Source organism: Gorilla gorilla, chromosome 15, assembly GCF_029281585.2.
Source record: "Gorilla gorilla gorilla isolate KB3781 chromosome 15, NHGRI_mGorGor1-v2.1_pri, whole genome shotgun sequence".
NCBI classification, from domain to species: domain Eukaryota; kingdom Metazoa; phylum Chordata; class Mammalia; order Primates; family Hominidae; genus Gorilla; species Gorilla gorilla.
The window spans coordinates 89,342,258-89,354,374 of record NC_073239.2 but is presented as its reverse complement, the minus strand read 5'-3'; the positions used below and the strand labels follow the sequence as shown (position 1 = coordinate 89,354,374).

The 12,117-nt window shown below is 43.5% G+C and overlaps 1 protein-coding gene across 20 annotated transcripts in view; it reads right to left on the bottom strand.

Annotated features, from left to right (window-relative positions):
* RGS6 (regulator of G protein signaling 6) overlaps positions 1-12,117 on the bottom strand; it is a 634,490-nt gene that overhangs the window by 87,577 nt on the left and 534,796 nt on the right. For all 20 annotated transcript variants that reach the window (XM_004055388.5, XM_004055389.5, XM_031001858.3 and 17 more), the window contains exons 8-12: positions 8,843-8,919; positions 5,963-6,044; positions 4,207-4,281; positions 2,054-2,152; positions 573-634 (exon numbers count right to left, since the gene is read on the bottom strand). In XM_004055388.5, coding sequence (XP_004055436.1) covers positions 573-634; positions 2,054-2,152; positions 4,207-4,281; positions 5,963-6,044; positions 8,843-8,919 — 395 coding nt within the window. The remainder of the gene's footprint in view (positions 1-572; positions 635-2,053; positions 2,153-4,206; positions 4,282-5,962; positions 6,045-8,842; positions 8,920-12,117) is intronic.

Here is a 12,117-nt window from a genome sequence, read left to right as displayed (position 1 = left end):
CATGAGTTAACGGAGCGGAACTAGCTACTGGTGCAGACTGAAGCACACACACCGCTGTGGAAGCCAGGCTGGAGGGGCCAAATATTTTCTTTACAGCTGATTCGATGCAGTTCAGTGGTTGATGGCGTGTGGAGGCGGAATACTTCCCGATGATCCAGTCCCCTCCTGTCTATGCAGCCAGCACCTCAAAGGACACACATAATTTCTTTTCCCCTATAAAGTGAATCTGGGCATTTTATAGCTGAAAGGGGAGCAATTTCCATTTGAATTAATCCAGAGGCTGAAGGCAAAAGTGCATTATGTAGCTTTAAAGGACATTCTTCCTTGATTGACAAGGTCCCGTGGCCACCCCCTGTAAAGCCTTAGCAACGGAACATTTCTTGACATCACTCAAGGGAGGTCTGTTATCTTAGTTATACTCACATGGAGCCTGTGGGTTTTTCTGCACCCCAGTCTAAGGAATAACTACAGTCTAACTCTTGGCGTTGAACACATTCGTTAACCATAACCCTGTAACATTTCTTCCCTGTTAAATTAGAAGAAAGTAGTAATATTATTGAAGGAAAACATACCTTTCAGCCACTTTGGACATTTTCAAACAATGTCTGTCGATCTGTGCGTTCAAAAATGTTATCTGGGAAAATAGAGAACACGGATGTTAAGACAAAACTAAAATTATTTTTTTTCCCCTCGCTCCACAAACCCAAATCCTGCATTTCCACCAAGATCCAAACACCTCCTCTGGCCAGACATCTCCAACTCCCTCAGCTCTGCCCTCCAGCAACTTACTTGTGCCTCTGGACATCCCTATCATACAAGATTCATATTCTACAATTTAGCCTTTGTCTCATCTCCTCCTATACTGTGCTGTGATTTAAGTCTTGCTTTCCAAAATTTAAAGGCAATATATTTTCTACATAGCTTAGCAACAGCATGGACAGGTGAAATGTGCACCATAAATACCTGTTTTGAATAATCCCCAGTGACCCCTCCTCTGCCCACCTTTCACACGCACATCACACCCATGTCCTTGGCATGCTTGACTGGAATCATCAAATAGCTTTTTTTCTGTGTGTGTTTTTTTTTCTTTTTTCCTTTTGAGACAGAGTCTCATTCTGTTGCCTAGGCTGGAGTGCAGCGGCATGATCTCAGCTCACTGCAACCTCCACTTCTCAGGTTCAAGTGATTCTCCTGTCTCAGCCTCCCGAGCAGCTGGGATTATAGTCACACGCCACCAAGCCCGGCTAACTTTTTTCTATTTTTAGTAGAGATGGGGTTTCATCATATTGGTCAGCCTGGTCTCAAACTCCCTACCTCAGATGATCCACCTGCCTCAGCCTCACAAAGTGCTGGGATTACAGGTGTGGGCCACCGAGCCCCGAGCCCCGCCAAATAGCTTTTTTTTTCATGTATCCATTACCTCTTACCTATCAGATAATAAACTTGTCAAGGGCAAGCACTTAAAAGTTTACTCCTTTGGGTTTTGCCCTCTAGGAACCAGCAAGGCATAATATAAACAGTAGGTTGCTTTGTTACCAGTCAATATCAGAAGGAAGTAATATAATTAGCCATTGTCTGTTGACCTGGGCTCCTCATCATGAAAGAAAATAACATTCAACCAAGTAATGCTGAAATGGCATTGGGAGTAGAGCTTTATTTATTCTTAAACTTTCCTTTCAAATCACAGCAATAAAGTAGACCATCCTGAGCTGGTGCATTCCAATTATAAGGACTGTGTGACATGAGCCCCCTCCTTCCTCCAGCTCCCACAGTGGACTGTGGGAAACCCCACTACAGCAGTTACCCCAAGGCATGGGATGACTCATTTACGCCCTTTTCTAATAACTGCTGGAGGAACTGGGTAGAGAATTCTTTCTCTCAAGCTTCCGTGGCTTGTTCACACACAGCACTTAAAGGTTCAATCACCCACAGCTGGGTTCCACTGTGGTTTCCAGGAACTCAAAGCTTGCTCAATCTTCAGAGTTGAACATTTGAAAGGGTTTTTAAACTGGCCACGTCTCCTCCTGAGAGTGCAAGCTGTCAATTCATTCACCTGTTTCCGGATGTCCTCTTTTGTTGTCTTCCTGATTGGTTGGCTGAGTACATGCACCGGGCTCTGTGCCTGGGACTCTTCAGTCACGCCATACACGGACTAGGAGAAGAAGCAAGCACAGAGGATCATCCACCCACAGAGTTGGAGGGTGGCTTAGGGGTCAGCTAGTCCAATGACTCATCCAATTTTGTGAATCCCCTCATGACAATAAGAGATTGCTCTCTGCTTTTATTTCTTCAATGATGGGAATGCTGCCTCTTAAGGCATGTCATCTCATCTTTGGGGTACCACTATAACCCAAATCCTATCTTTTATTGGGCTGAAAATAGCCTCCTTGTATCTCAGTGTTTCTCCAAATATGGTCCATAGACCATCTGCAAAGAATCACCTGGGTGTGCTTGGAAAAGACACGTTGCTGAGTATCCCCTCGCCCCCTGGACTTACGGCATCAGAATCTTTGTGGGTGGGTTTGGAAATCTGCACTTTCATCAAATGCCCCAAATGATTCTGAATAAAGAAAGTTCAAGAGCCAATGCCGAAGAGTATGTACAAAAGATCCCCTCTACATTTCCGTTGGTCAGCAGATTCCCATCTGGTACAAAACTGGGATGGCAGCATTTCAGGGTTTCCCTTTCAAGTTAAACAGTTTTCTGGCCTAAGTTTTTCCACATGCCTGTAGCTATAGCTACATTTAAAGCTGTTCCTGGTATTATGGAAAGACTAAACACAATCTTTGCAATGGGAAAGAAATGAAACACTGAAGGGCATGCAATGTGTAGTCAAAATCATCAAAATGCAGAAGGGCTCAGATAAGGAGGATGTGACTCCATGAAATTCTGTAATGTTAGAATTATGGGGCTCTTGAAGATGAAATGAGGACATTTTAGGACTAACATTTTAAAATATAATACAGTGGATATTGTTAAGTCAGTGAAGAACAAAATATGTAAGTAGATTAAAGAAGTTTCTATACATACACCATGTCTAGTGTGTGTGTGTGTGTGTGTGTGTGTGTGTGTGTGCGTGTATGTTTTTTTTTTAATGCATACATGAGAGAAAGCTAATTGGTCATCACAAGAAACAGGAATGTTTGGGGACACATCTCCACTCTTTGGAGTTTTTTTTGAGATGGAGTCTCGCTCTTGTTGCCCAGGCTGGAGTACAATGGCGCGATCTCCGCTCACTGCAACCTCTGCCTCCTGGGTTCAAGCGATTCTCCTGCCTTAGCCTCCCAAGAAGCTGGGATTACAGGTATGCACCACTGTGCCCAGCTAATTTTGTATTTTTAATAGAGACGGGGTTTCTCCATGTTGGTCAAGGTGGTCTTGAACTCCCGACCTCAGGTGATCCACCCGCCTCAGCCTCCCAAGTGTTGGGATTACAAGTGTGAGCCACCGTACCCGGCCCACTCTTTGGAAATTAATATTACGGAGTCTGGTCGTGCTGTCCTGCACTATTGTCCATGGTGCTGTGGAGAGGGTGGGACATACGAATCGTGGGGGAGTCTGAGCATGGCACTCTCGGGTATGCTGTGACCACTACTCCTTCGAGTAAAGTGAAACACAAGTGACCATTGGGTCATTCACAGTTGGACAAGATGGTGGTTTGAGTTTGGGTGATCCAGCTCTATCCAAAAAAAAAAACAAAACAAAACATAAAAAAGACTTTCATTTGCTTCTAAGTATAAAGCTTGCTTTCACCTGTGAGCTTTGCCACTTCTTGCTCCTTTTGTTTCCTCCCCTCCCTGCCACCTCCCCAGGACAACTGCAACTTACCCTTCAGAACACCTGACCCTCTTTCAGGAAGCCCTTGGGAAGGCCCCCACCCCCACCCACTCCAGGTCTGGCTTAGCTGCCCCTCCTGGGCTCCTCAACTGTCTTGTACCTCTCCTAACACAGCATTCATGGCCCTGTTGCCTGCTGTCTTGTTTTACTTCCTGCCAGGCTGTGGGCTCCATGAGGACCTGCCACTGTATCCTAGCACGAGCACAGCGCCAAGCATGCATCAGCTGCTCAATCAATATTTGTGAAATGGTTATGGTTTCAAATGACAAAAGGTGGTAGAATTACAAGTAGCAAATTACTATTTGAATAGTACTAGAACTGGAGGGGCTATTCACATCAGGAATTTTTAACTCAGCTAAACTAGCGAACCTTTTTAACCTTTTGTGGATTCTTCAAACGTCGACATTTTCGGATATCCATTTCTGTTGTGTTCACACAGCCTGGCTGAGAAAAAAAAAACACATCATATAAATTACTACGTGAAAATTACACTTCCAATTTAGCCCATGTCACACCATCAGGACCAATCTTTATCTTTTTCCATTACAGACAATGCATGATTTTTTTTTCCATTTTGCCATAATATGCATTCCTCTGTGGAGTTCCCGTATGATCTAGAAAAGCTTACCTCATAATCTAAGGATGATATGTAGAGGGTATAATGTACAGTTTCTAAAAGCAAATTAGCTATTTAAGTGGCAAGATTGCCTCAGACACAGTCCTTAAAAAATTTTTTTACATACTTAACCGTTTGAAAAAGACTCCATGATATCAGGATGAGTAGCTATTTATTTATTTTTTGCTTTTAATCAAATTTTAAGAAGACCAATAATTTATTTTTTAGTTCCATTTCATGAGGAAAATGCAAGATTTGTTTTAATAACGTGAAATCAGAAATAGTCAAACCTCATTATTTACAAATTTTGCATTTGTGAATTTGCCTGCTTGCTAAATTTCATTTATAACTCCTTACTCAGTAGTTGTACCTTGAGTAGCCTGATATGCGTGTTTCCTATTGAAATTGAACAAGGTGACGCCCTGCCTTTTTGTTTCAGACCCTTCTATTTAGGGCTAATTTAGTGCCAACTTTTCTGCATTTTTGTACTTTTTGTTGGTGATTTTGCTGTTTAAAATGGCCCCAAGGACAGTGCTGAAGTGCTGTTCACTGTTCTCAAGCAAGAAGGCTCTGATGTGCCTTAGGAGGAAATAAACATGCAGGCATGAGCAGCAGTGCTGTTGGCCATGAGTTTAATGTTAATGAATCAATGATATATATTACATAAGGTGTCTTTACACAGAAACACATTTAAAAGGTTATGTATCGATCAGCTGATAAAAATGTTGTGGCCACAGGCTCACAGGGACCTAGCTTGGTAGTTCCCACGGGAGTGATGCTTCAGTGTGCGCTAATTCAGTGTTTGCAAAGACTTTATAGAACATAACTGCCATGGATAACAAGAATTAACTGTATTCGACAGAGAATAGTTTAAGATTCAGAGTTGAATAGCAGTGGAAATGGAAATTGTTAATTTGGGGAATGTAAACCTTTGGGACCCAAAGGTCTTTTGGTGGAATTCCCATAGCTTCTCCATTTGCAATTGCATATTTTCAGGAATGAATAATTTTTTTTTTTCCCCAGAGATGGAGTCTCGCTCTGTTGCCCAGGCTGGAGTGCAGTGGTGCGATCTCGGCTCACTGCAAGCTCCGCCTCCCGGGTTCACGCCATTCTCTTGCCTCAGCCTCCCGAGTCGCTGGGACTACAGGCGCCTGCCATCACGCCCGGCTAATTTTTTTGTATTTTTAGTAGCGACGGGGTTTCACTGTGTTAGCCAGGATGGTCTTGATCGACTGACCTCGTGATCCACCCACCTCGGCCTCCCAAAGTGATGGGATTACAGGCGTGAGCCACCGTGCCCGGCCGAATGAATAATTTTTAAAAGGTGGAACTTACATATATTCCAGAAAATTTACTAAGATTATATAAACGAATGGCAAAACCAGTTCCACAAAGCTGAGTGATTTCTTAAGAATGAGACACCTGGTGGCTAAAGACGGTCTCTTCTTTATAGAGATAAAAATGAACAATTAAAAAAAAAATCTAGAGAACTGAGTAGCGCTTTCTCACCACAGGCCTGTGGACATCCCAAAAGGCTCGTTCTTGACTATCCAAAATTTTCCTTTCTGTCTTGTCTTTTTTCCGGTCAATCCTGAAAGAGTAAAGAGAGGAAGGAAATAAGAAGCTCTGTATTCTGTTTTCCCTTCTGATACTTGCTCCAGCGTTTGCTCCTGTTTCTAGGGGCTAAGTGAACACAAGGCCATTGGTACCTGCATGGTGCCTGCTCTCTGCAGAGCTGTGAAATAGGGGTGTATAATTCCCGCCCGAAAACCTCAGGAATTCCACACATGGTAAGAGAACTTGTTTTAGGCTAGATTACAGATTGCCATATATGTGTAATGAACATGGTGGCCTAAGGGAAGAATAAGAATGCAGCTGTTCATCTGAAGTATTAAGATTTGGATTATTAAAAACTGAATTATCCATTGATATGCCCCCTTATCAAAAAGGATACTGCATATACAAATTATAAGATGGAATATAACCACCATCTTGCCAGTGTTCCATGTTCAAATTTGAAAGTTGGCTTTAGATTTAGAATCAGTAGAAATAAATGTCTTTAAAATGCTGCAATTATATGTTTTATAAATCACTTACACCATCTGGCTTTCTAAAGGCAGAATAATGGCCCTAGCATGAGACAAGATCCAGGAGGCAAATATCACTGGCCTCAGCTGGGGGAGGCACAAATTGCAAGAGGGAAATCGCAGTTGACAAAGACAGATTCTTATTGTTCTGATCTGCAGCATAGATAAGAGGTTTTTTCTTTTTCTTTCTTTCTTTTTTTTTTTAAAAAAGCATGTATTACTTCATTTTATTTCTTCAAGTAAAAAGCAACTCAGATTAATTGCCATGTAACTCCTAGGTCTCGGCTCTCTTGGGAACGCTTTACTTTACTGGACTGAAATAAACCCATAATCACCCTGCGATTTTTGTGATAATTACTGTGTACTTAGGTGGCCCACAATTATAATGTAAGCACAGAGTTAATCAAAAAAGTTAATCGAGAAATACCATGTATTTATGAAGTAACAATTTCCCCTCTGTTTATAACTTGTGATGCTGTTTGATTCTGGAAGAACAAATTAGCGTTCCTCTTTGCTTTCCAGTGGCTTCTGAGTACACAGGCATAATTCTGCCTTAGTCCAGTTGAATCCCAGCCTCCATCCTACCTACTCTCCCACCTTCACCTCTTCGGGGGCACCCAGGGCCTGGTACCCGCCTATCCCCGGGGGGCTGCTGGGTGGTCAGGAGGTGGCTGGCATCATGGACAGGAGAAAGGCAGAGACTGTGGGGGGAGGTTCACAGCAATGGCAGTGTACAGGCCACTGGACCAGATGGCCTCAGGTCACTTCCAACTGTGACCATAGCTGTGATGAGTCTACACCCACACAGCCTGAGACCCGGCTCCAGGCCACGGGCTGCAACACCGCCCAGGAATGTTGCTCTGAAGACTCAGTGGCTGCTCACATGCAGGTGGTACCCAGAGGAAACATAGTCCCATTCTCCCAGCTTAGCATCCCTTTCCTGCTCCTGTCCCACTTCTCCTGTTAACTAACCATCCTGGCTAACCTAGACATCATCCCTGGGAAGGACAGGGGAGATCCAGATCCAATCATTCTGTTTCCCAGAATTAAATGGATCTGGTTGACAACCATGTTTGTGGGGTGGGGAACATAGAGTACCTATTCCTCATGTTTCCTTAGAGAGGAAGAAATGTCCACTATGTATCCAGGAGGAAAAAATCTGGGAAAAACCCTTCCAACTTTTTTCTTCCTTTCATCTCTTGTCCTTTGTGGAGGAAAAATGACTTAACTAATTGGTAGACTTGAAAGAAGAAATTGAGGAAGTTCAGACTCTCCCTCTCTGGGCCCCCATCTGGGTCAGCCTGTGCTCAGGATAGCTGCTCTCTGCATGCAGAAAACTTACAGGGGTCACCTCTGCCCTGGTGGGGTGGGGTGGAGATGCTGGGGAGAGGAGGCCTATAGATACACACCTCTGTACAGGAAGGGCAGGTTTAATTTGCACCTGGGACCACATATCCAATGTCATGCCCTATAATCTTGTTTTTTTTTTTTTTTTTTTTTTTTTTTTGAGATGGAGTTTTGCTCTTGTTGCCCAGGCTGGAGTACAATGTCATGATCTCAGCTCACTGCAACCTCCACTTCCCGGGTTCAAGCAATTCTCCTGCCTCAGCTTCCTGAGTAGCTGGGATTACAGGCATGTACCACTATGCCCAGCTGATTTTGTATTTTTAGCAGAGATGGGGTTTCACCATGTTAGTCAGGTTGGTCTCGAACTCCTGACCTCAGGTGATCCACCCCACCTTGGTCTCACAAAGTGCTGGGATTACAGGCATGAGCCACCATGCCCAGCCTTACTCTTGCTTTTAATTAATGTAATAATCTGATATTTTGGACTCCAACTGTCTGACTTCTGTGCCTTCTTTTTCTGTTGGTTCTAAACTCCTCCCCTGTCAGGGAAAAGAAGACAGGGGCTACTTGTTGTTCTTCCTAAAACTCCAACCTGTTTTCCCATGAAGACAAAATCTCCAGTCCAACAGGTGAAATGGGATTTCAGCCTTTGAACACAGAAAATAACTGGAAATCTCTTGGGGAAATAGGTACACCTTCTTATAACCAGAGTTCTACCTTTGGGAGGATCTCCCTTGTCTGCTGAAACACACATTTCTGAAATTGTTTTAGAGTAACATTGGTTATGAAGACGAAACTTATCCATCCTGACCTTAATTTCTACTCAGGTGCTCTCAGGCCCTATTAGAAATACTAACGCCATCTGGAAACTTCACTTTGACAATCCCACCTTCACACCATTTCCAAATTCCAGAGTCTTTTCCTCTCTGAAAAGGTCTCTATCAAGTTCACCTACTTTACTTGTGCTTCTGCTTGCATAAAGATGAATTCCCACTTCCTTGCAAAGGCCCTCTGGAGTCTTGCTAAGTTTTCCTAATGAGAAATGAAAATCAACAAGAAGGCATTAATCATCATAAATTAGCACATCGACACCTATGCTTATTATAAGGCATCCATCAATTTTGGTTACTTCCAACAAAATAGCAAGACCTGCTTTAAATCCCCTGGACATGTATCCAATTTGACTTTGCACCAGACCCTGCTGTATAGAGCTGAACTATTAATATTCATTTACACACCCATTAAGTCTGAAGTCTCTATGGTTCACCTGATTCCTCTCTTCATATGTGTTTTACAAGAATGCAACTCACACAGCACTTGTTTCAAAGGTTGCTGAAAATAGGGAAAATTGTCTGTGGCTATTGGGGAATTAACAAGTCTTTGCCACCTGCTGGTAACTCCAGGAGCAAAACCAAAGGCTGGATTTCTCAGGACTCCTCTTCCAGTGGGGAGCTGGGAAGGACACAGGAAAGGAGAACCAAAGGGACCTGGCTTTCATGCTTTTTCTAATGTCAGGATTCAAAGTGGTCGAGGCTGGGTGTGGTGACTCACACCTGTAATCCCAGCATTTTGGAAGGCCGAGGCAGGTGGATCACCTGAGGTCAGGAGTTCCAGACCAGCCTGGTCAACAGGGTGAAACCCCATCTCTACTAAAATTACAGAAATTAGCTGGGCATGGTGGCAGGTGCCTGTAATCCCAACTATTTGGGAGACTGAGGGAGGAGAGTCGCTTGAACCCGGGAGGTGGGGAGGTTGCAGTGAGCCGAGATCCTGCCACTGCACTGCAGCCTGGGCAACAAGAATGAAACTCTGTTTCAAAAAAAAAAAAAGTGCCCCAAACGGAGTGTCTACATTTGTGATGTTCATGAAAGAAAAAGCCCAAAACAGAAAGAAAAGTCATTGAGGGTTGCCGTTAGAGAAAAAGAAAAGTATTTTCTCTAAGTCTGTAGAGTTACCTAATGGAACACGAGGATGGGCGGCGAGGAGGGGAGTTTGACAGGCTCCCTAATGATCCTCCTAATTCTGATGAATGCAAGGCTGGAGCCCATATTATGCTATGTATTTTCATAGAGCTCATGCCAACACGAATTGATTACCCTCATTAATGGAATATTAATATAAAAGGAGCTTCAGTTGGAGAGTACCACACATGAGCTCACAGTTATCACCCAGGCTTGGTGTGCAAGTACTTCTAAAAACTGTCTTTTTGACTTTTCCACTGCTCATAGGAAGCAAAACTGGTAATGCCTAAATGTCAATCAACTGTGACACAGTCATAGCATAGAATTCTAGGCAGCCATTAAACACAATAACGTAGATTATAGTTACTGACATGGTAAGGACCCCGAGATACCTACAGTATAATGACTGGGGAAAGAGAAGCAGCTGCCACAAGAATGTTTATGTTATGATTCTGATACAGTTTTGTAAAGAAAAAAATGTATGCATAGAAAAAACTTAGGTGGGGAGGAGTCACAGGTTATATTCTCTCTTTGCTGTTTGAATTTTTGTTTTTGTAAAAAGAATATGCAATCAGAAAATTCATAAAAAAAATTGCATTTTGGAAGCAAAATGCTTTTTTGGTTTTGAATCATTTTTGTGCAGAACTTCAACCTGAGAGCACATCTCAATGCCATATTCTTTTTTTTTTGAGACGGAGTCTCGCTCTGTTGCCCAGGCTGGAGTGCAGTGGCACGATCTTGGCTCACAACCTCCGCCTCCCAGGTTCAAGGGATTCTCCTGCCTCAGCCTCCTGAGTAGCTGGATCTACAGTCGTGTGCCACTAGGCCTGGCTAATTTTTTGTATTTTTAGTAGAGACGGGTTTCAGCATGTTAGCCGGATGGTCTTGATCTCCTGACCTCGTGATCTGCCCGCTTTGGGGATTACAGGCATGAGCCACCATACCTGGCCTCAATGCCATATTCTTTACAAATACCAGAGCAGAACATTAAGGGACAAGAGAAGAGAAATTGAATCAAATACAGCAGGAGTTGATGCTGTCTGATTTCTGTATGGGACCTTTTTCTAAAACATTGAAAATATGGGGAAGAGACACACAGGAGGGAGGGGCCCCAGGCTTCTACTCTCTGGGCCTTTCCTCAAGGTTGTGTTAAGGAGGTAATGTCATCATGTCAAAGCTACTTGCACTGGGTGCAAAAAGAGTACAACAGCAGTCTTTTGAAGGAGGGGTGCTGTGATTTCTGGGCATTGGGGCAGACAGGGGCATGACTGGGCTCCCAGGATGTCCAGAGCCACAGAACAACCAGGCCAAGGTTTATCTGGGGAGATCATAATATTCCAACATATGATCATCTGATAATGCAAACTCTAGCCAGGTCCCGAGGGCTCTGGACAAACTGCTGCACTGCTTCTTCCTCTTCTGGCCCCCTGCACCCCATTCACAGGTCCACAATGCCAGTGGGATCAAAGAGGTGAAGGACCATGCACACGTCCTGCTCCCCAATGGCATGCGCATTCACACTTGGGCTGTAGAGAGGGGAGCGATGGCCCAGCTGGCTTGGTAGGCTTGGTAGGCTTGGGAACATGAACCTAGGAGAGGTAAGGCCTGGCAGAGTGGGGCCTCACACTTGTTTTGAAAGACTGAGGCAGTAAAAGCAGGAAGGGCTTTGGAGGTGGGTGGGTCTGAAGATGCTGTTAATGCTGGACTATCCAGGGAAGGATTCTCTGCTGCCCTTAATGTTGCCCCTCCTTCCATAGCTGCTGGCCCTTCAGTCATTCATGGCTCAGCAGCACATCCTTTGGAAGACATATAGGGAGAGGGAAGTGGAAGGTATAAGAAAGTTTAGCCAGTTTCTCTCATTCTCTGTGACCCATGTAAAGTTCAGTTTGGGGGAAAAATTTTGCAACCAAAAGTTAAAAAAAAAATTAAATGATCTATGAGTTTTCAAGTGCTTTGGTTTCTGAGCTCTGTCAAATGGGACTGGACCCAAGTTTGGTGGCGGGGCCTGTAATTTTTGCAAGAAGTCTCATCTTATGAAGAAAGATAGAGGAGGAAGGTAAGAAAGCTGGGAAGTAGATACCTCATGCGACACACATCTTGTCTTATTTTCTGAATTGAATTTTACCCTTAGATTCTGCCTCTGTTACTAAGCACAGGAGAGTGGGTATAAAGGTGCAATTTAAAATTTTAATTTAAAATGTTATTATGTAGTAAATTTGACTCTTTTCCTTTTGTACAATTCTGTAAATTTTAACACATGTATAGATTC